Source organism: Parastagonospora nodorum (genome assembly GCF_000146915.1).
Source record: "Parastagonospora nodorum SN15 chromosome Unknown scaffold_11, whole genome shotgun sequence".
Lineage (NCBI taxonomy): Eukaryota > Fungi > Ascomycota > Dothideomycetes > Pleosporales > Phaeosphaeriaceae > Parastagonospora > Parastagonospora nodorum.
In genome coordinates, this window is record NW_001884559.1 from 127270 (window position 1) to 149596 (window position 22327).

General features: G+C 54.5%; 9 protein-coding genes across 9 annotated transcripts; 6 read left to right on the forward strand and 3 right to left on the reverse strand.

The window, feature by feature from the left end:
• Positions 1–450: 450 nt before the first annotated feature.
• Positions 451–4564, forward strand: SNOG_07331 (hypothetical protein; the record flags this gene model as incomplete). Its single annotated transcript, XM_001797618.1, has 4 exons — positions 451–2347; positions 2385–2536; positions 2750–3566; positions 3702–4564. 4 exons carry the CDS (start codon positions 451–453, stop codon positions 4562–4564), a joined length of 3729 nt encoding a protein of 1242 aa, XP_001797670.1.
• A 147-nt stretch (positions 4565–4711) lies between these two features.
• Positions 4712–7217, reverse strand: SNOG_07332 (hypothetical protein; the record flags this gene model as incomplete). The annotated part of the gene is made up of 2 exons (XM_001797619.1): positions 4712–6197; positions 6277–7217. 2 exons carry the CDS (start codon positions 7215–7217, stop codon positions 4712–4714), a joined length of 2427 nt encoding a protein of 808 aa, XP_001797671.1.
• A 741-nt stretch (positions 7218–7958) lies between these two features.
• On the forward strand, positions 7959–8859 carry SNOG_07333 (hypothetical protein). The gene is made up of 4 exons (XM_001797620.1): positions 7959–8135; positions 8190–8279; positions 8331–8530; positions 8585–8859. The coding sequence occupies exons 1-4, from the start codon at positions 8062–8064 to the stop codon at positions 8626–8628; spliced, it is 408 nt and encodes a 135-aa protein (XP_001797672.1). The 5' UTR covers positions 7959–8061; the 3' UTR covers positions 8629–8859.
• Positions 8767–9199, reverse strand: SNOG_07334 (hypothetical protein; the record flags this gene model as incomplete). Its single annotated transcript, XM_001797621.1, has 3 exons — positions 8767–8829; positions 8859–8927; positions 9131–9199. The coding sequence occupies 3 exons, from the start codon at positions 9197–9199 to the stop codon at positions 8767–8769; spliced, it is 201 nt and encodes a 66-aa protein (XP_001797673.1).
• Positions 9200–9566: 367 nt separating this feature from the next.
• SNOG_07336 (hypothetical protein) lies at positions 9567–10139 on the forward strand (the record flags this gene model as incomplete). Its single annotated transcript, XM_001797622.1, has 4 exons — positions 9567–9738; positions 9776–9817; positions 9889–10001; positions 10059–10139. The coding sequence occupies 4 exons, from the start codon at positions 9567–9569 to the stop codon at positions 10137–10139; spliced, it is 408 nt and encodes a 135-aa protein (XP_001797674.1).
• Positions 10140–13148: 3009 nt separating this feature from the next.
• SNOG_07337 (hypothetical protein) lies at positions 13149–13775 on the forward strand (the record flags this gene model as incomplete). Its single annotated transcript, XM_001797623.1, has 1 exon — positions 13149–13775. One exon carries the CDS (start codon positions 13149–13151, stop codon positions 13773–13775), a length of 627 nt encoding a protein of 208 aa, XP_001797675.1.
• Positions 13776–15269: 1494 nt separating this feature from the next.
• SNOG_07338 (hypothetical protein) lies at positions 15270–18500 on the forward strand (the record flags this gene model as incomplete). The annotated part of the gene is given in 6 exon segments (XM_001797624.1): positions 15270–15668; positions 15688–15822; positions 15849–16224; positions 16277–16489; positions 16643–18357; positions 18414–18500. 6 exon segments carry the CDS (start codon positions 15270–15272, stop codon positions 18498–18500), a joined length of 2925 nt encoding a protein of 974 aa, XP_001797676.1.
• Positions 18501–19203: 703 nt separating this feature from the next.
• On the reverse strand, positions 19204–20402 carry SNOG_07339 (hypothetical protein; the record flags this gene model as incomplete). Its single annotated transcript, XM_001797625.1, has 2 exons — positions 19204–19995; positions 20109–20402. 2 exons carry the CDS (start codon positions 20400–20402, stop codon positions 19204–19206), a joined length of 1086 nt encoding a protein of 361 aa, XP_001797677.1.
• A 1135-nt stretch (positions 20403–21537) lies between these two features.
• On the forward strand, positions 21538–22228 carry SNOG_07340 (hypothetical protein; the record flags this gene model as incomplete). Its single annotated transcript, XM_001797626.1, has 3 exons — positions 21538–21589; positions 21612–21746; positions 21798–22228. The coding sequence occupies 3 exons, from the start codon at positions 21538–21540 to the stop codon at positions 22226–22228; spliced, it is 618 nt and encodes a 205-aa protein (XP_001797678.1).
• Positions 22229–22327: the final 99 nt, after the last annotated feature.

A 22327-nucleotide genomic window follows, 5' to 3' on the forward strand; every position in this document is an offset into this window, starting at 1 on the left:
GCGTCCAGAGCCCGCTGGCTGCATGTGCCTGAAGTATCCTGGCCGAGTTATCGTTCACCCGGCAGAGTCTGGCAGCCGTGCGCAATGGTTAGAGGACGTGTTGGCTGTCTGTGCGAGGAGCAGGGTACGGGCACAGATGGGGGATGCGAGTTTCAGCCCGCATCACGGGACTGGCAGTGACATGTCGCGAACAGTATTCGAATTATTTGCCTCAGTAAGTCGAGCTCTGCCGTTGATGTCAAAGGTCTCGGAGGGCCGCGTCGTCCGTCATCCGTCTTCCGGAGAGAAGGAGCTGTGACGTGTGTCGTCCAACTCTGGTCCAGATGCTTTGGGCTAGTGGCCCTTCTCCGCCTCCAGAACCACGCGTTGCGCACGCCCCGGATTCCCTTAACACTGTGGGGAACGCCAGCTCTTCCACCGACATGCTTCTCCTTCACTCTGACAGCCACCATGGAGCACAAAGTCAGTCTGGAAGAGCTCATCCGCAAGGCTGGTGTCACGCGGGACATCATCCGACAGCCATGTCTCCCAGCCCCGACTGAGTCGGCCGTCACAGCCAGCGAAGACGACCTCGCAGAAGCACGGACCCTTTTGCTGAACCGACGGGCGAAGAACCCAGAGCACAAGGATGTTTTGAAACGAATCTTCAGGAGCTCAAAAGATAAGAAGGAATCACAAGATGCTCCACAGTTTACCCAGGAAGAATTGGACCAAGCGCTGTCTGCAGTCCTCCGGGAACCCACCATGAACCCCGGCCTCACCCAAGCCTTTCTCAGTCTTGGAGCCAACGTGAACTTCATCGAAACACCCGAGAAGAAACGGAGACAGAGCAACCAGGCCAATAGCAGCCTGCGCCGGAGGAGCACCGTGTTACAGCAAGCAGCTTCCCTTCGCAGACCAACATGTGTCAGTTTGCTTGCTGGTTCTGGGGCCGACCAGACTACGTTGGATGAGGGCCTGAAGGCAGCTCTTGCCTCAAACGACCAAGAATGCATCCAAGAACTACTGCGACATGGTGGTGACCTGAACAAGTTCCCCACTGCGCTGGCGAACGCTGTGCGCACCAACGACCAGAACTATGTTCGGACATTGCTGCGAGCACCGAAAGCGCTACAAAGCAAGATCATATCATCGTGCCTGCCCGCTGCAGTTCAACAAAACTCTGAACCAATTGTGTCGCTCCTGATAGCTTATGGGGCTGACCCAAATTTCGACTCTTGCAGTGCCCTCAATATGGCCATCGGCAAGCAAGACTACAGATTGACTCTTGCGCTTGTGTCAGGTTCAATCCCCTTGACTCAGTCGACCTTGCAGCGCCTGCTCGATACCACGATGCGACTCCCGACCTGCGAGGCACAGCTTCAATTTCTTCAGGTCCTCCTCTGCTGTGGACTGCACCCCAATAGCATCGGCTTAGCCGACCTTCTAGTCTGCAGGACAAGGAAGAATGATACGGATGGTGTTCTGATGATGCTGAGCTACGGAGTGCCGACAGCGGCGAAGGACGCTGAATGCCTAAGGCTGGCCGTCTCCAACTCGAATTGGACATTGATGGATGCTATCCTTAAGACTCCTATCTCGCCGCAACAGGCTTCTGCTGCCCTAGCTGAATTATCCACAAACACGTTAGCTTCGGAACGACTTCATGTTATCCGCTCGCTCATACACAAGGGTGCAACAGGGCCATCGCTCGAATACTGGCTTACGCGAGCAGTCGAGGATGGTGATACTCCTTTGATGGAGTTCTTGCTAAGTGCCGGTGCACCTGTAGCAGCAAGCGACCGAAGTCCTCTGCTCACTGCTGTAGCAAGAAAAGACAAGAAGAGTTTGCAAATGCTCCTCAACACACGTCCATCACCAGAGATTCTATCAAAGGCCTTCACGCTACTACGAACTGGTCACACGGCAACTGAGCGATTTGCAACGTCGCGACTGTTGCTCGAGCATGGTGCACGAGGCCCTGAAGTCGACCAGGCTCTGGTAGACGCAGTTGCGGACACATCGCCGACAAGGGACCCAGCTTTGATCACCGAGCTCGTCCGACGGGGGGCTGATGTCAATCACGATAATGGGAAAGTGTTGCAGCTGGCTGTGTTACAGGTCGACTTATCTCTGCTGCGCTTGCTGTGTAATTCGAAGCCCACGTCAACCTCAGCCTCAGCAGCCCTCGCTCTAGCCTTTGACTCGAATGGCAACAGACATGGCCGCACGGCAGATATCATAGACCTGTTGCTGGCCTATGGCATTGATGAGAAGTCAGCATTGCAAGCTTTACATATTGCTATCAGTGGTGGGCCCGAGAACATCGATATCATCAAGCAGCTCATCACAGCGCAACATCAGACTTCTAAGCTCGGCCTTCGAATATACCATTGCACTGGAAGATCCCGCACGGAAGACGCCTATACTTGATGTCCTACTGAAGATGGGAGTGGGCCAGGAGACACTCGACGAAGCGCTCGCAGCCGAGTCTCGACACGCCGTTGTCAATCAAAATACCACGAGTACTAAAATGCTCGTGGAAAAGGGCGCTTCTGTGAGTCACAATGATGGCGAAGCTTTGACAATTACAGTAGCAGCAAGAAACACATCGCTAACGGAACTCCTTCTCAGTGGGAGGCATCGGCCGTCTCAATCTAGTGCAACGAAAGCGTTCCGAAGTCTGTTCACCAACCCCCCGCCAGGAGGCGAAAGTGATGGCGATACACGCAGATTGGCACACATGCTACTGCCTCTCCGAGTAGAGCAGTCAGCAGTCGATTCGGCCTTGCGTGTTGCCCTATCGAAGCCATTGTATGACAGTGAGCTCGAATCACTGGTGGACTTGCTACTTCAACACCATGCCAACGTCAACGTAGCGGACGGTGCATGCTTTGTTTTTGCCGCTCAAAAGCATGATCATACTGTCTTCGAAAAGCTTATGCTTCATAAACCTACTTTTGGTGTTGTTGTTCCAGCGTTAATTCGTTCTAAAATGCAAGAAGAGTCGCTTGTGATCGCAGTCAAGTCATGTTTTGCACACGGGTGCTCATCTGAAGACCTCGAAAGGGATTCTTCTGTCAGTTCCAAACTGCCTGTTCTGATCATGGCTATGCAGTCCTATCCACGATGCGAGGCACTAGTCAAAGTCCTTCTCGATCATGGCTGCAATCCCGACGTTTCCGCCCGAGACATTGTAGACGCCACAGTGGGCGAGGAGACGGTGTCTGCGCTTCTGTGGGCGCTGAACCAAGAACAGAAGCGCATCTCGGGTTCGGTCATCACGGCACTTGTAAAAGCCGGGGCTTCTACGACTAGTCTCTCGTCCACTTCAGAAATCTCGCCCATTTCACTAGCTGCTCGGAACGGGCGGAGTGACATCGTCCAAGGCCTACTGGATGCGGGGGCGGACGCCTCTGTGCGGGACAAGTTTAACCGCTCAGCGCTATTCTACGCTAGTGGTGGCTCGAACATCTTTACTGTGGAAGCACTAGCTCCTCATGCGCTCAAGAATGATGGCAGTCTTCATGAAGCAGCGAGGTGTTTGCGGCTTGACGTCGTTGTGATCTTGGTGAAGCATGGACACAGTCCGAACTTCCCATCGCGTCTTCACCAAGGCAGAACTGCCTTAAGTGAACTTTGTCTGAACGGTCATGTAACTGTTGCAAGTCAAAGATCAAAACTACGACAACTGATCAGACTATTCCTCGACAATGGCGCAGACCCGCTCTTCAAAGTCCGCAACGACAAGGCCGCAATCATACTCGCTCTCGACAACGCATACAGTGCCGTAGACATCCTAGAGGCACTCCTTGAAACCGAAATATGGGAAAATATCAACGACGACAAGCACATGTACCGCGACCCCAACGGCCTCTGGTACTCCCCCCTCAGCTACGTCGACCTCATCCCCTCCCCCAGCCGCGCCCAAATCAAGCAAGATCTCATCGACCTCCTTCGCGACAAAGCCTGCATCCCTCGCTTCTACTCGGAAACCGCCCTGCAGCCTCCCTCCGCAACAGGAATTCCGCCCTCCATCCAGCGCCTCGTCGACCTCCAAAAAGAACACGACCTCGCCATCCGACACGAAAAAGAGCGCCACGAACACATCCGCACTCTAGAAGAAACGTCCCACCGTGACGCCATGCGTAGGAAGAAGGAAGCCCAAGACCTCGCCCTGTCGACCCAATCCGCCGCGCACGACCACGCCCAGGCCCTCGAGCAAGCAACCCACGACGCCGCGCTGCGCCGCGTCCACGATGCAGAACGCATGAAGCGCGGCGAGAAGGTTGCGTGGCACAACCTGATCATGGAACAGGAGCACGATGCAAGCGTGCGGCGACTTGCTATGAAGGAGCGCGATGCGGGCGTGGAGAGCCGCGCGATTGAGAACAGGAAAGCCGAGCTGGAGCACCGCGCGGGCGTGGAGCGGAGGTTGCTCAAGGAAAAGGAGGAGGTGTATGAGAGGAATGTCAAGAGGCAGGCGGAGGTGGTGCGGCAGGCGGATGAGAGTGCCAAGTTGCATGCGCGGTTGAGGTTGGATCGGCCGGCAATTGAGGGGGCGCAATGGGGGACTGTGGATTGATAGAGTCCACGTTTTTTCTATTACTCAGGGGTTCACATATCCAAAAGAATAAAAAGTGTACAAGAACAAATAATGGTATCAATTGTCATTAAAAAAAAATTCTACTTCTCATATTCACCAACTCCCACTCCTGCGAGTATAGGCATACTACACCTTCCTCCTCTTCCCACTCGGCGCCTCGTCCTCCTCCACAGTCGGCGTGTCCTCGACCTCCGTCCTGCCAGAACTCCTCTCCACATTACGCCAAGTACTCACGCTCCGCTGCACCGTCTCAAACATCTCCCGCGCATCCTCCACAACGCCATCTTCGCCCGGGTTGAACATGACAGCATTGACAAACATGCGCATGAGTTCCTTCTCTAGCTGGGCGGCGTTGACAATCGACTTGGGCGGGATGTTGTCAGGAATAACGGGGAGTTCGACGACACCGCCCCCGCCGCCAGGACTACCGGCGGGCGTATCGGACGCTGCAGATGCGACTTGTTTTGCGCCGCTGGCGATGGCTTTTTGGATGGTTTTGAGATCGGTCGGGCGCTTGATGATGTCGTAGTAGCCTTCTGCGTCTTTGGCGCGGACGGCGGCGGAGAAGGTCGAGGCGTGCTTGTGGGACTGGATGTCGTTCATGATGGGAGCGCAGGTGCGGGCGAAGTAGCGAGGTGCGATAATGGTGCGTGGTGGGCCGGGGGTGCTGAAGTGGTCTTCGGGCTCCTCAAGAGATGCTTCTCGCGCATTGCGCTTTCGCCGTGTTGCTGCGCCTCGCCTGCGCGTGGTCATCTGAGATGGGGTATCCACAGATTCTTCGTCGATGGCGTCTATAGATGTTGCACGCTCAGACTTGATGCGGTTGCCGGCCTGTGACTCGTTGTCGGCTGCAACAGTCTCGGTGTGTGACAAGATAGACTGACTGCGGCTACGATCGCGCACAGAGCCTCCTGCTCGAGAGGAAGCCAGACTTCCCGGCCTTGCGCGTTTTGGAGGTGCTTTGCGCCGTGATCGACCTGATCGAGTTTCGACTTCAACCACAGTGTCATCCGGCTGGGACTCCGTCTCCGGCGCGGCATCGTCCGCAGGCGCTTGCTCTGAATCTTTCTCTTTGCCCTTGCCTTTTGCTCGCGGTTTACGCTGCGACTTGGGCTTTGCTGGGCTTTGTCGCGGGGTCTCGAGCGGAACAAAGTCGTCGATTGGCTCGGGGACCGGACGCGGGCTGGCGGCAGGTGTTCCGGCAAAGCTCATCGACCTTTTCCACACACTCTTGGCGGACACTGGAGTGCCCATGGCACTGATTGGAGAGCGCGAGTTGATCGGTGTAGAGAGAGAATGCCTGGCCTGAGTGACAAGTGGGTGCATGGGTGGAATGCCCTGCCTGCCATTGCCAGGAGTCTGCACACCCGCCCCTTCCAGACGGCGGGAGTTGTCGATTGCTAACAGGCGTGGACACTTGAGGGTAGTTTGGCGTTGAGGCCGACTGAGGATGCACACGCGACGGGTCTTGCGGGGACACTTGGAACGGCGGTAGCATGAAGCCAGCTTGCGGAGGCGGCTGGGCATACTGTGACGCATGGAGAGGGTGGTGGGGTTGTGCGGGTGGGTACTGTAGTCGTTGCTGCTGGTACGGGCCTTGAGTGCCCGCAGGCTGTGGCCCCGGAGGCTGGTGTGGGAAACGCTGTTGGGATGGAGAGTACGGAGATGGCCCGGCGTGAGGTGGGCCGTACTGCGGTGGGCCATTGGTTCCGTAAGGATGAGGCTGAAGTCCAACGGCTGGGGAACTTGGGTGTTGGCCAGGTTGAAGCGGGACGTTGGGCGGTGCCTGAGGCTGCTGTCCTGGCGGGTAGGGCTGGTTCTGGTATGCGGGTCCGTTGTAGGGCGGGTGCGGGGATGGCTGGAATCGCGGCGGTGGTGGTGCGAGCGGCTGAGCGAGGTTTGGCTGTGGAGACGCCGATGCAGCTGGCTGTGGTGTCGTCGTCGTCGGTCGCTGTTCCAAAGCAGCCTGCTTCCTCCGCGGCGAGGTGGAGTTTTGGGCTGCTCTCGCAGGGTCCACGGCTGGTTGTGCATCTGGGGTGGGTGCTCCATTCGGCGCTGCCTGGGGACTGGCGGGCTGCAGAGGCTTCTGAGCGAGATGAGGCGACTTCCTCGGCAGCGTAGGGCTTCGCGGTGCAGGTGTCCTTCCGTTGGCACGCTCCCGCAGCTGGTCGTCCCACTCTCCACGCTCGATGCTCTTCAGTTCGCGCTGCAGCTTCTCATAGCGGTCCTCCTCGGCGCGGATCTGCTCGACAACTTCGTGGCGGTACGAGGCGTACAGCTTGTTGACCAGCTTGGGGATGAGGTGCTGGTGCTGCAGCGATTCCTGGACCGTGGGCAGCGCGGGACTGGCCTTTTTGCGCTTCCGTGGATTTGCGCCATCGGCGTTGGCGTCGTCGCTGCTGTCGCCCTGCTCGTGCTCAAGCTCGCGCCTCAGGCGCTCTAGGTAGAAGTTGCGCAGGGCATCGGGACTCAGACGGCCGCTCTGGAAGTATTTGTTGCCCGTCACGTCGGGGTTCTTCTTGAGCAGGTCCGAGATGCGGCCGAAGACATTGTTGCCCACGCCATAGGCGCGCAGACATTGGAACAGCAGCAGCGACTCGAGGTTGGTGTAGGCAGAGCCGCTAGTATTCATCCCCCGCGACCAGTGGGCGTCTTTGGCGCGCGGCGGGCGGTGCGAGGGCGAGGGCGAGGGAAGAGGAGCCAGCGCGACTGCGGACGGCGGTTCACGAGGGGCGGGCGGGCATTGCACGGCGCGCGGGAGATGGGCGCGTGGTTTGGGCGGGTGGAAGACGTCGGGGTGTGTCGCAGCGGTGATGAAATGAAAAGAAAAGATGGTTTGCGTGTTTCTGCAGAACAGCGCCCTCCCAGCAGCCGCGCGGGCCCTGATTGGCGATTGGCGATTGGCCGCGCTTGCACAGGACAGGACGCGTCAAGATGCTAGTACCGCAGCACAGTAGCTCCCTTCACGCGAGCGCGGGGCGGCCACTACGCCAATCGAGACTCTGAGCCATGTATCGGAGACGGTCTGGCACGTGAAATCGCCTTTCTCGACCGTCCAGACGTCGCCATGCATCCCTCCCCTCTTGCATGCAGCGCAGGCATCTCCTGGACGAGATTCCGCCGAAGGGGACGTCCCTCAGTTCCGAGCTGAGCTCCACTAGATCGACGCCCAAGCTAAACGGAGCATAGAACCCATCCCCTTTCTCCTGATCAAATGAAATTGCGACCTCAGATCTTAATCATCAGGACATGCATATCATGCCCGCCCACTCTGCCTCCCCCAGATACCCTTTCCTTTCCTGAAACGTGTCTGACTTGCCATCTTGTCTGGCCGTTTGCGTCGTCGCATACCACTTCATAAGCCCATCTCCCCCGCAACCATCTTGATCTGCACCAGCTCCATAGCGTTGCGCATCGCACCGTCTTCTGCCTTGCTTGCTGCTACACCATCTTCGCATACCATCATCATCATCATCATGACTACCGATACCATGGAGAACCCCGAGAATGAGTGGAAGCAGGGCTGGAAGCCAAACAACCGCCCCCAGTCGTAAGCTTCACCCGCGCGCTACAGTAGCTCCCGCATTCTGACAGGACAATGCAGCACCATTGCGAAGAACTTCATGAGCGAGCTGGACAGCCTGTTCAAGCTCGATGGCGACCTCGATAGCCTCGACAAGAACGTCCACCAAAAGTGTGTTCTCCACACACCCCTATCACATGCTCCGCTAATCACCCACCCCAGGAAGCAAGCCGTCACCACACAAACCCAAGAGCTCGAGGCGATAGAACGCCGCCTGCGCGAAGCCGAGGACCGACTGAAGCAAGCTGCCACCAACTCGCCGCCACGACGGAAAGACAGCCAGCGCCGCAGCCCCCTCGAAGGCACCTTTCCCACCCAAGACAAGGCGCGCGCAGACAGCCAGACCATGGCCAACATAGCAGGTGCGCAACCGGCAACGCCATCCTCTCAGAACAGCGCTGACTATGTCCTGGTAGAGAGGCCACACTCGTCCCGAACCGTTGAAGCCGAGAAGGCATAGTTGCGATCGCATTGAACCTTACTACGATACCACGATACCGAGCATCGCATCCTTTCGGAGTATGGAGGGCCCTGGCTTGGTGGAGCTCTTACTATTTTTTTTAATGGACGATTCTTGACACCACTTTTTGGGGGAGTACTATGGCATTGGAACAGCAATGATGGAGGGGAAGGTTGGGTACGCTTTTGTGTATTGCCGGGCCTCTGTTAGCATCAATGCAATGTTCTTACTATAGACGATTGGGCGAATTCGTAGTCTTGCGGCGATGCACTTGGTGGCGTTGCTGCTGTAGGAAAGCCCTGATCACGTCGGGCTGCAAGCAGTGAAGGCACGTGCCCCCTGACATTCATTCCACCCCGAATTTGGAACACCCATGTTTGGTATATTGTGGTTTCATGAAGAGCGTTATGATTCAACGTTAACATTGCCTTGAAATACAGTCCTACACATTGTCGTGGAGCTCGTTTGGATCTGGTGTATAGATATCTAGGTGCTCACGTACCTCAGCGATAATATTATCCCAAGTCGCTTCATGTACAAGACTGTCTTCTGGCTCATCTGGATAAGACATTATAGAAAATTATGAATCACGAAGCGAGCATCTACTCCAGAGATGCAAGTCAACGTGCATAACATGGAAGAAATACGAATCACTTGTACCCACTTGCCTTCCAAGGTTGGAACCCGAACCCCAAGTGCTTGGAACATGCATGTAAAGCACGATTTGCCCATCATGTCGAAATCTAGACTTCACTCGTCGTCACCATTGCCATCATCACATCTCCCGCGCGCCTTCCTCCTTCCATACCCCGCACTAACCCATTTCACTTCGCAACATCAACGTCCAAGCCCCAAGCCCCACCTTTACCTTCCTTCCATTCAGGCTGCACCTTCCCCTACGTCACCGATCACCCGCGTCAGCTATATCATCCATCGCCATGTCGACCTCAGCACCCGGCCCCAACGCTTCCATCGCCAACAAGATCAAGTGGCTCTATCAAGGCACCGAACGACCAAGCACATACCCAACCGAAGCGGACAACCTTGAGAAAGAAGTCAAGAACCTCACCGTCAAGGACGAACAACCCAGTATTGAAGAGCAAATCAAACGTAGCTTCTTCAATACCACAGGATCACAAAGACCTAGTCAAGATGCCCGTCCATCCAGCTGAAGAGAATGCCACTGGCAGTACGTCTTTCCTCTCTTTCTCACATGGTTGATGCGTTGCTGATTGATATAGGCATCACCGACAAAGTTAGCCAAGGAGTCCTCCGACAGCAACGCTTCGACGCACGAGCTGCACGACAGCAAGGAAGCTAACGAGGCTACCTCGGGCGGCGCCGCGCATGCGAACGCACACAAGGCGAACCCGGTATGTGTCCTTGATGGAGTGAGTGCTAGATGGGAGATCAGAGCTAATGCGAGATAGGGACCGGTGCATGCGGATAATCTGCCAACCCCAGAGAGCAAGGCGGATTTGAAGAAGAGGGCAGAAGAGTTGAACAAATAGGGTGAATCATGAAGGATGAAACGAATTAGGGGTTGGGAAGTGAACGGAGTATATGATGATGGAATGAATATGAATCAAGGGAATGGGGTCCCAGACTCATTGTTCTCTTCCTGGTCCAAGTGTGCTTGTGTTCTTCCATCCCTCACCCGTGACTAGTAGTGGAGACGGCGCCGTATAAGTAAGATGAGTGGTTTTTGTCGTCCGTTATGACGCTGTCACTGGGCTACCTGCAGTAACACATCTGCTGCATGTCCAAGGTATCAAAGCAAAAACAACATCACACACTGCTAACGTACAATCAGCATAGGCTCAACACCCCAACTCTCAAAAAAGTCAAATAGATTCATGCTCAGTTTCTTCATCGGCAAATCCCCCAACAATTCTCTCTTACTCAAACTTACCTTCGCCCCCGCCAGACATCAAGTTTGGGAATCAGTCGCTTTATCAGTTATCACATCATCAAAGGCGTTCCGTAGCTCCTATTGAATGCTGATAGTCCGCGAGTTCATGTGAGTAGCAACTTCACGAAGCGGTTGTAGACGCACCTAGGTCGAAGCGTAATAAAGTCGTCAACGTTGGCCAGCTTATCCATCTGCTTCTGCACAGAAATGAGAGGTTAGTGTGTGATCGGGTTGCAAAGCCTCTGAAGAAAAACCACAATGATGCCAGATGCTCAGGTGGCATTCCCAGTACAACTATATCGTATTCGAGGGTTGCACATGTGTTAGACAACCGGCGCATGACAGCATGACGAGGCGCTGTCCGGAGAAACAACGTGGTGGGTAAATCCGCTGACCGCTCCCTGGGAGTCTCGGGCAGGCCGTTGTCTTCGTGGAGATGTCGAGAGATGTGGAGCGTATGGAGGTCACGAACCTCAGCAGTATCTAATGATTTCTCGCCAAGACGCCATCTATACGACTATTCCCACGTCGAAATCTCCCCATGATGCTCCTCTAGACAACATTTGACTGACCATGAATTGTGGATTTCACGAAGAGCTGGACCTAGCCACGTCCATGGGACGCACGTCAGCCATCCACAATACGACCTCACCGCACGATGGCGTGGCTCCTCGCCACGAGAACAACCTATTCGCTACAATTCATAAATTGAAAACGACGATAGGCGGATGTCGTCAGCGGCATGTTCCGGTGTAATGTGACACGACTTTACCCGATGTTGCGGCGCACCCGATATGGCTTCAGATGTCTGCGCACACTTCGCAGCCTCAAGCAATAATGTCATGCAGCGCTGCTGCTCTTGACTCCCATCGGACTAGTACGCCCCGGAGCTTTATCACAGACCAATATCGGTGAAGTTTAATGGTGCCGGGGAACTGTCCGTTCCGAAGACATTCCATGGGCGAGGCTTAAATTTGTATGTCAGAAGTGCGGCAAGGCCTTGACCGAATCAAGCACGCGAAAGCTGACACGCCCTGAGTTAGCATGAAGATCCATGAAGGCGGGTCGTGTACGCATCTAGCTGTTCAACAGAAGGACTCTGGCAACTCGATGCCTTCCTGACTGAGACCTCGATCTCGGATCGATAAATGGACTACTGCTTCCAGACCTCACAGCTGAGACGAACATCCTCACCGTCTCAAAAATCTCGGTGAATTCTGACCGCCAGGCCTTCAAACACATGTCGACCTTGCATAGATCATATGCGCTTTCGAGGAGGTTGTGCAACGCCAACAGAAAGCTCAAAGTCCGCGATCCGACCCGAAGGTGGTCGCATGCAAGGAAGTGACACAACCTTCAGCTCTATCCCGAGATCTACCACTAAGGCAAGCTATTACATAGGACACTCTGTCGGTAGGCTACAGCTCGTTCAAATTCAAGGAGCTCGCCTGCGTCCCGAGCAATTGTACCGCGGGAAACCTCCCTTGCTTCCTGTCCTATCCATTGTACTGGGTACGTTTCAGTGTCCTGAATCTGGAGGGTAGCCATACCTCTGGGAGAACTCCACGTTCAGCTGTACTGTTTCAGGGAATTCTCTATTTCAGAGCACTGCAATACCGCACTTGGCCGACAAGGAGCATCGCTTCTTAGTGGCGAGGATCATTTATCTCAAGTCTGCTGTTCTGTCTGAGAAGGTGTCCAGAGCATCGTACTCCAAGGGACATATCAGGCCATTCCGACAATGCCTTTGCAGAAAATTCCTCAAGGGCGGCCCGCGACTGATCCGCAAATGACCAAACGTCGGCAATTACAAGAACGGCGACGTACGCTGCAGACTATCAGCGAGCTTTCCGCAACCGAACACACTCCTGGCTTCAGAACGTCCATTGGCCATGCGCAAATATCTCCGGATCGACTAGGCTCAACAACCGCTGGCACCCGCAAGTCTTCAAATGTGAGCAAGCGACAAAGTCTACCTCAGTACTGTGCCCGACCCGAATGCATTGAAAGTCGGTCTCCGGTTCCTTCGACAGACATGATGCTTGCACAGCGGGCGCCGCTCGACAGGGAAGGCCACACGAGTCGCACACAACCCGAGGTAGGCTGGAATGCTCGCAGAGCACAAGCAAGAATGCAGGCCGAGCAGACACTTTCAGCAAATACTGTAAGACGAGAAATGTCCAGCACAAGCTTGCAGGCAGGAAGCTTCCATAGCAGGGCGAACACGCCGCAGCTATCGAGAAACAAGACAAGCCAACCGTATCTCAAATCCTACTACAGTCAACAACATCTTATCCATGACAGTCGCTCGATGACAAGCACGCCATCGCGTTCCGACCTGACCTCGAGCGCCGGCCGTCCTTTACGACCCAGTGACTCTCGCGAGCACGATGGCGATTCTTCTGAACATACCAGCACAGACTCGAGTTCGTTTCGCTCCAGTCGCGACAGCACTATGCGCAGGTCTCGTTCCAGCTCTTCCAGTCAGTCTCTCACGGTGCCTGGAGTGCCTCCACTACCAACTGGATGTCCGCAGCCCACACGCTCTTACTACATGGCGGCAACGTCGCACTATCGTAATGGATATCCCGTCCAGCACCCGGGACCAATGTACGCGAAGACACCATCAGAGATGCGCACCTCGTCGCTGCCGTACACGCGCGTTGACCAGTATACCACTCCTCTGCTCGGAACCATGTCACCAGGACCACCGAAGAATATGTCCAGTAGTTATTTCAACGTACCTCAGAAACCACGACCAAAGTCAGTGTCAGCACGCTCATCATCGAGCCAACAGCAGCAAGTGCGCCAAAAGCGCTCTGCCTCCGTTACTCAACCCGCACGCTACAAACACCCCCCATCAGCCCCCCTCCCCGCGCGCCCAGCCTCAATATCAAGCCGCCACCGCGCCTCGAGCCTCAAATCCCCCTCTTCCACAAAGCGCACCGAAACAGTAACCTTCGACCAGCCCCCGTCCGTGCCCGACCGCCAGAGCCTGACGAAGTGGAAATCTGAGCGCGAAGAAGCCAAGGCCGAGTTCAATTTCATGCATCGCGCGACGATGAAGGAAAGAGTGCGGCGCGCGAATGAGATGGAGCAGGAGAAGGAGAAGGAGTTGCAGAAGATGGGGATGGGGGCGGAGAAGGGGGCGAGGGTATTGGGGGGGTGGGGGTTGAAGGAGAGGGGGTGCTTTGGGGGGCTTTGGGGGAGGATTTGGGGGAGGGTGAAGAGGTAGGGGATGTTTGGGGAATTTGCTGTAATGGGTATTGCTGGAAGGGGTTGGATGAATGAATGTAAATTGAACCAATGTACATAATGATATGCAACGATCTTCGAACTTGGCTGTCTTACATCCGACTAGTGTACGATTTATCCAGCGATGCGATCTTCGAACGCCCGGCCTGCAATCTGTCGTCGACATCGCTGAACTGAATTAGAGTTCTGCGGGTTCGCCGTGGCGTCGCGAACTAGTCTGCAAGTCATCAAGACAACCTTATCGGACATCGCATCCGCTACACGGCGACGACACCGACGCTGCTGCCTGCTCTCGGCTCGTTCCACCGAGAGATCAATGTCATCATAGGTGGGCTGGGCTGCTCGTGATGCTCCTCGGAGCGCCCCCCAAACGGGGTCCAAGGACGATACTCGTTGGGTGCAAGTTGTCGATCAGCCGAGCGACGACGCAGATCTCTCATCGCTGAGCGGTTCGTTACGAGAAACAGAGTTCCAGAGCGAGGTTTACACAATTGCCCGAGGCGCCGAGGCAACGCATTGCAAGGGAACGTTGACTGGCGCATCTTGAACGCGTGCTTGAATCTGCGGTTTGGCGATTTGCGAAGATGGGATCATCCTTGAGTGGTATTGATTGGGGCATGTGTGCCAAATCTTGAAAATGCTGCGTCTCAGGACTTACTCGCGCTCGACATGCAGGCGGCGGGGCAAGAACCGGATGCAGAGCAGACGTGTGGTATGATAGGTATAATAGCGGCGTGCTATACGCCTGTTTGCTGTATTGGCTGGCTCGCAACGAAATGCAGACCCCGCTGTGGAGAAGCCGGAGAAGCTGCTGCTGTTGGTGAGCTATCTTGGTTGCAGCTGAAGGTTGAGACGAGAGGTGCCGGGAGCAGTGTCGATCGCACTCTGCTGAATGTTCCGAGCACAAAGTCTAATTGGAGCCGAAGCCACGCGCGGAGGTGAGGCTGATATGACAAAGGAGGGTTAGTGCTGCCGTGTGTCTTGAGCTGCTTTGGACTGTTTGCCCCCTCGATTCATGCCTGGAGCTGATGAACAGGGCGTGCTCATCGTATGTTGGGTGTTGGGGCGTTGGGGGTGTTGGGGGTGTTGGGGAGAGGGCGGCGTCTCGTCACATGAGAGGGTCCTGGACTCCTGATCGGTAGCGACCAAACTCTATCTGATATCACGTCACAGCCAGCGACACTCTGAGTGAGGCGATTCGATTGTGTATCTTCTGAGATTGTCATGTTTCCCAAGGCGGCTGCTGGGAGCCGAGCACGGACGCTACGATGGGGGCAGCCCCCTCCGCTAGCACGCATGTCGATGAAATGATGTGCTCTCTCCGCGAAGGCCGTCGACAAGCTGGTGGTCCGCCCTGAAAGCTCCTTTTCGCACGCGCGAACCCACTTGTTGTGGAGTGAGTTGTGTCCGGAGAACGCCCCAATCGGCTCCGCCTGCCCTCTGCCCTCCTGCCCAGCACCCTGCACGGCTCCCAATGCCTGCCAGAGCAGCCCCGCGCTGCGTACGCCGCTTGAGAGAGCAGGCTGTCACACGCCCACTCGTAACCTCGACGTCGCACCCACCACCGTCTCAGACCACGGCGAGCATCACGTCGACGCTCCCATGCCTGCGACAGGAGGAGAGGCGCGCCGTGCACGCTGCATCCGCGAAACGCTCGGAGAAGTCCAAAAGCGTCGAGTCGATGCAGCCTCCGCCGCGCAGAGAATCCGTGACGGGTTCGTCGAGTACCACCACCACCCGGCGCCCGGCCCTCAAGGGACGCGCCTACTCGACCCCGATCGCCCCCAAGCTCAACGACAAGGGCGTGGTCGACGACAATGCTTCGCTGTACTCCCAGGACGGCGAGGAGATAGCCGACGACGCCTTCTTCCATGCGCTACCACTTCCCCCAGCCCGTCGAGAGCACCAAGGAAGAGGCCTCTGAGAGCGAGGTCGATTCTTCTTCAGACACCGAGGGCCCGCTGTCGCCCACGCACATCCACAACCGCCAGCCGTCGGCTCAGGCAGCCTCCGAGGCGTCTTCAGGTGTATGTAGATTATTATTTTTTGGTAGCGTCTCTCTAGAGCCGGACTCAGCGCTGACATGAATGTACAGGAGAGCAACAACGACGCGGCTCCAACCATGCTGGACATGAACATCGCCGTTATTGGCGCGCCCGGCACTGGCAAGACCACCTTCATGCAAAAAGCCCTGGGCTTGGCCGACACAACACCACCGACCCAATGCCACAGGAAATGGACCATCGACAACATCCCCTACGTGGTGCGCTTCGTGGAGCTCAAGATCGACGACATTCACGTCAAGCCGGGCAACGTCATTGAGTGGCCCAAGGCTGCCGACGACGCAGCACCACCACGCATCGACGGCGCAATCACCATGTACGACGTGACAGTCAAGGAGAGTTTGGCCGGCGTGCCAGAATTGATGAGTCAGTGCAGTCGTGGCGCGAGGAAACGCCGTGTAGCTAACGCGGTTTGCAGGCATACTGGCCAAGGCACACATCCCCTTCGTTCTTGTCGCCTGCAAATGCGACCAGCACCCCGCGCATCGCGAAGTTGACCCCTCCGTGGTCGAACAAAAAGCAAAGACATTTCTCGGGGACGTGCGTGTCTTTCAGAGCTCTGCGTCCTCTGCCGACACACAGCGAGAATGTCTGACATTCGTGACAAGGACCGTCATTGCGGCAAAACGACGTGAGTGGCCCTCCTCTGTCTCAGCAACTTCGAAACGAGCCCTGTCTTGCTCTGTGAGACTGTAGATACTATATCCGATTGGACGCGAATGTTGACTATCAAATGCAGCTCGATCACAAGCATCTACGGCACGACGAAGAGCAAACTCGTCAGCTGTTCGCTCCATTCACAAAGACATGTGGCGAAAACACGAACGCGCCAGCTCTGAGATTTCGGTGCGGTACCGACCAGCATCGACTGAAGGAAAAGGACATCGCTATAAGCCAAGTGACGCAAACAAGACATTCTTCAACGCCGATGAATCGCCTGGATACGACTCGCAAGAATCCGATGACCAAGATTCTGATACCGCACAGAGCATCATGTCCGTGAAGCCATCCGACGAGACGGGATACACTTTCGATCAGCTGGTGGACCGATTACTGGCCCAGCCAATGTCGAAGAACGATTCGAAATTTGTCGCCATATTCCTAGCTCTCTACCGGAAGTTTGCGACCCCGGGACAGCTGCTGGATGCAATTCTGAAGCGATTCGATGCCCTTAGCAAGGACAAGAGTCTGCCTATTATGCGCGTTGTTGCACATTTGCGTTATCTTGCTGTTCTGGAGGAATGGGTCTCCCACTATCCTGGCGATTTTGCATATCCCACGACACGCAGACTGATTCGAAAGTTTGCATCCGCTCTGGCGTCTAGTCGCGAGTATGCGGTGGCGGCGAACGAGATTATCCACGACCTCGAGTGGGTCATCCAGGATGACGATACAGAGTGGGCGTGCAACGATCGACTGCGCGCGCAGAATGACCAGATACCAGTCTTCCACCACAGTGTGCTCGACGAGGATTCCGACGAAGGAGATTTCACCAAGTCGTTTGGCGATCTGACGTTCTCCGGCGATCGCACGTCTATTGCTCGCGACAGTGTCCTAACTACCAGAACGAAGAATACCAACTCCACCATCGGGTCTCTAGGATCATCACAAGCACTTCTCACGCAAGTGGAGAAGAACGAACGACTGGCTCAGCAGCTGGAGCCGAACCCGATCAAACCATTATCGAAGATCCAATGGCATCAGCTTATGAGCGAATCGGATGAAGCGATTGCCAAGGAGCTGACCAGAATCGACTGGATCATGTTCTCTTCCGTCCGTCCTCGAGATCTGGTGCGACACGTCAGCCTGAACGCGGAGGAGAGAAAGAGGTGCAGAAATCTGGAGAACGTGACACGCATGACTGAGCACTTCAACCATGTCTTTTACTTGGTCCAGAACTACATTCTTCTCCGCGACAAACCGAAGCATAGAGCTCTGATGCTTGAGAAGTGGATGAAGATCGCCAGACAACTCCGCAAGTTGAACAATTACAACTCCCTGACTGCGATCATTTCAGGAATCAAGAGTGCCCCGGTCCATCGCTTGTTGGCTACGCGAGATCTGGTGCCGCAAGCAACGACGCATGATTTTCTGAAACTCGACATTCTCATGGGCTCTCAAAAGTCGCACTTTGCATACCGCCTGGCGTGGGATAACAGCTCAGGAGAACGCATTCCTTATATTCCCCTCCATCGCCGCGATCTCGTGTCCGCATCCGAAGGCAATTCTACCATCGTTGGAGACAAGAAGAAGACTGACTCAGCGTTGGCGCCACATCCTGGTGTCAACGTGTTCGCTGCTGTACTAGGAAGAGACAGCAAAGAAGCCCCACCAGGTGGCGTTGTTGGCAAAGAAAGAATCAACTGGAAGAAGTTCGAGATCATGGGAGATGTGATTGTTAGCGTACAACGCGCTCAGGGCACGCCATACCCAAGCTGGCCAAAGTGCGAAGAAATCCGGAACCTAGTCCTGGACGTCAAGATTGCCAAGGACGAAGATGTAAGTTTCCTGATGCCGAGTTCCTATATGTTTTACTAACGCGCTAGTGTTACCAGCCACTGTACGAGCGCAGCACGCATCTTGGAAGCACCAGGTGCTGGGCGAGAAAGGAAGATTCGCCAAATGGATTCCGAGAGCGTTAGTGCTTCTTTTACTAGACGTCGACCGATTTCTTATCTTCATCTTTGCGAGAGATCAGATAAGCTAAGCGTAGCTCCGTAGCCCGGCTCTCGCTCCCTCACCTCCCGCCATCGCAAAACTACCAGGCTGCCGACAGCCCACTCAACTACGTGCGCATCTGAAACATGCAGACAGTAACGAACATCTACCTCAGCCATATACCCATGTTATACGCATCTACATTCAAAACCTCCATATACACACCATATATTTTACGCACACCTTCGTCTACAAGCAAGCTTGCGACTCTAGCCCGCACCGGCGCTTTTACCCCGACATTCGTCATTACCTGTTACACATCACTTGCTGGACTTTCTGCACGATACCACTATTCGGCTTTCCTTTGTTCTGGTAGCTCGACCCGTTGATGGTTTCTTACGCGTCTGATGGCACAGGCACCTCAGATGCATTACAAAATAGGGGACGATTTATACTACTATATACCACACTTCATTGTATCATGTTGGCGAGGTGGATTTGGATGGACCTTTGCTGTTATTGAATTGATGCTTGAGAGAATTGGTGTTGGTGTATGCGATTAGTTGGTGCATAGTTAATATTATTGGCGGCTTCGGTGAAGCTGCTCGCAATTCGTCCGACATGGTTTTCTGACTGCTTAGGAGTGTGGAATGATGCTTCTTGCATTAGATGGAATGACTAGGCAATTTAATAAAAGACCCAGTGTAGGCTGTGGACCATGGCTATCCTCTCCCAATCTGGTTCGGGATCGAAATCCTTCATTACCCTCCCTTTGATTTCCGAACTTCTGTACGGATGGAATTCTGATGGCTGCTCAGGATCGCGAAGCATGATATTGCAGCAGGAATCCACTTGCAGCCCTTGGAGCCAAGCAGGGTACCACCCGAGACACTCCCAGTCAATCAAGAAAACTTCCCAGTCTTCACCTCCGTTGTCTCCTTCGACCTGTCGAGCGATGATGTTTGCAATCTTTGGATCCATCCATGTGAGCTTTGGCTCTTGGGGTCCCCAGCCAGGGAAGACAGATATGAGCCGCGCCATTAATTCTGCGTGCTTTGAGGGCCAATCTACACAAGAATAGCTTGCGGCCTTTTGTACTTGCGAACTACGATAGACAGCTGCACAGTATTCTTCGTAGGTTTGATACGGCCCGACAACCATTCTGTGTGAGCTTGTATTTGAGTTCAAGCCTGTTGGCGGGCACAACCACCCTTTTTTATGAACCCGTCCGTAGTATCCCTCAGATGGAAGCTCGCGCAGATAACGAAGTTGTGATGATGCCTTGGCACAAATGATATTCTGCGCATGTATCGGCAATCCTGCAAACTCTTCATGGTCCAAGGGGATGCCTTCGATAAAATTCATCATTAGGCAATATATTGCGCTACCGGTTATAGATGTAGTTGACCAGGCAGCCAAAACAGTAGGTATACGCAGCTTAGGACGCTTTTGTGCAAGGAAAAGCAGATTCTCAGCTTCCTAGTTTAGTTCTCTTCGTTAGTTTAATGTGCAATGCATTACTGTGCCTTGCTTATTTCTATGATATCAGGACTAGCGCTGCATTTAATGACTGTGTCTCCAATCCTGCATACGTTGTGCAGGTGAAGATCTTTATGAAGAGAACTCTTTGCAGTTGCTTCGTCAATCTCCTCCATGGATGGAATAGGCGGGCTAAGATGCGCTTGGTAAAAAAGTACCACAGCAGGATTTGGTTTCAACGTAGTCCATGTCGTCAGATCAGCAGGGGCAGGCGAGGTGAGAATCTCCATTTGTTTCAAAGATGCGGCGCTCTTATTTGGAGCCTTCCAATCTTCTAGAAGTACCTGTTCTTTAGAACGAAGTGCCAATTCAGGCGTCCACAGAAGGTTTGGACGTTCTGCATCCATGTTGATGAGGGAGAAATATTTCGATGGGGAAGTGAGCTATTGTGTGTATACGAGCGAATATCCAATCGAGTAGGTGAGCAGACAAGACGTAGAAAAGGATAGACCAGCATGGCGAGGTCTTAATACCATGTATACTACAATATAGTCTTTGTTGTTCGACATGTGCAAGTACTCGCTCCCAAGGTCGGTATTTTTTTTTTCCCTCCTTCCACAATTGCGCATTACAAAGAACACTATGTGCGTTAGCAACCCACTCCTGTTTCGAGTACGTACTGCTCAAATACACAAATGGGTTATTCTACAGTAGTTCCGGTTACGGCACTCGGTGTAATTATTTTTCTTTCACCAATTGCGCGCTGCTAAGAAGACTGTGTACTAGGGGCACGCACTTGGGGTGTACTTGCTTTTGAACATGAACAAAGGATAGTTTCATAGGCCGAGATTATTCCGGATCGGGCGCTCTCTCTGAACATTTTCTTTCTGCAATCAAGGAAATGTGCGGACAGGAATAAGATATACGTACACAGCACGATCACATCAGCCTACCATTGTTGATGCAGTAGCTTGGCGATGGAACCGAAGCACTCAACCGCAACGTAAGAGCGTGGTAGGAGAAGTTATTCGTAGTATCAGCCTAGAACCCAACCGAACCCTCGTCATATACGTAGTGTTGATCCAAACCAAACGGTTTCTTAGTTACAGAAGTTGGAGCAAATATGCCGGAGGAAAATGGGTCAGTATAGCGAGGAACGTTGTATGTTGCCAAGCGTTTTTCCTGCAAGAGTCTTCGAAACCTCATCTGCCCGACTCCATTATCCGAACTAGGGAATGCAGCCCTCGCACATCGTGTTCGCGTGAAGTGCGCCACGACTGGAGAACTTGTGGGGCCTGCGCGTGGGGTGGCCCCATGCGGGATGGCGGGCATCCCCTGTCGCCGCCGTTTCGAGGCGGCCGAGGAACCCTCGGCAATTGATCACCTGCGTTGGCGTCGCAGATGCCATGCACCTGGTTTATTAGACGTGTTACAGCTCGGGGAAACTTGAACATGCCCTCTTGTTGTGTTGCCTGATCATCTCCACCTGCATTGTGTCTGCTCCCATATTCTTGTGTATTCCATTGTAGATAAGGGTCCAGCATGGCTCTTCCGATCGGTTCGTTGTTGCTGTGCTCCGTTGTACACGAGCTGCGTAAGCTAATCAAGCACCACAGCTCCCCAGGCCGTTGCTGGCGCCATCGCTGGCGCAACTGCTGCAGCCGCATACATCGACGCCAAATACCACTTCAGCAAAGACATATCAGCCCTGCGCGCTCAAAAGGCGACGCAGCGCGCGTTTGAGAAGAATGGTGCGGAGCTTACATCCGACATGTCCACAGACAGCCGCTAACGAGCAACAGCACGAGGACGAGGCCAGTCTCCCTGGTACCAATTCGAAGCACAAGTCCAGCGCCTGCCCGCACACGACGAAGCCATCTGGTCCCGCAATGGCTGCTACACCTGGGCCGAAACCTACGCCAACGCCTGCCGCTATGGCCAATACATGCTGCAGAACGGCGTGCAGTCGGGTGAGCTCGTCGCCATGTACATGACAAACCGCCCGGAATTCCTCTTCACACACCTCGGCTCGTGGTCGATTGGCTCGGCGCCGGCGTGGATCAACTACAACTTGGCGGGCGACTCGCTGGTGCATTGCTTCAAGATTGCGGGCGCCAAGGTCGTCATCGTTGATGAGGATGCCGAGTGCCCGGAAGAGGATCGAGGATGTGAGGGATCGGGTTGGGAGGGCGAGCTGGGTATGACGATCAAGGGTGCTGGATCAGCGGGCTGAAGGGGGGAGATTTCGAGGGATGGAGCCGAAGAGGCCGGATGATGAGATGAGGAAATGGCTGCGAAGGGGGAAGTTTCCTCCATCCTTTTTGTTCTACAC

Coding starts and splice junctions, on each gene's coding strand:
- SNOG_07333 (XM_001797620.1), top strand. CDS start 8,062: ATGACTACCGATACCATGGAGAACCCCGAGAATGAGTGGAAGCAGGGC. Junction 8,136..8,189: donor CCAAACAACCGCCCCCAGTC/GTAAGCTTCACC, acceptor AGGACAATGCAG/CACCATTGCGAAGAACTTCA. Junction 8,531..8,584: donor GACCATGGCCAACATAGCAG/GTGCGCAACCGG, acceptor ATGTCCTGGTAG/AGAGGCCACACTCGTCCCGA.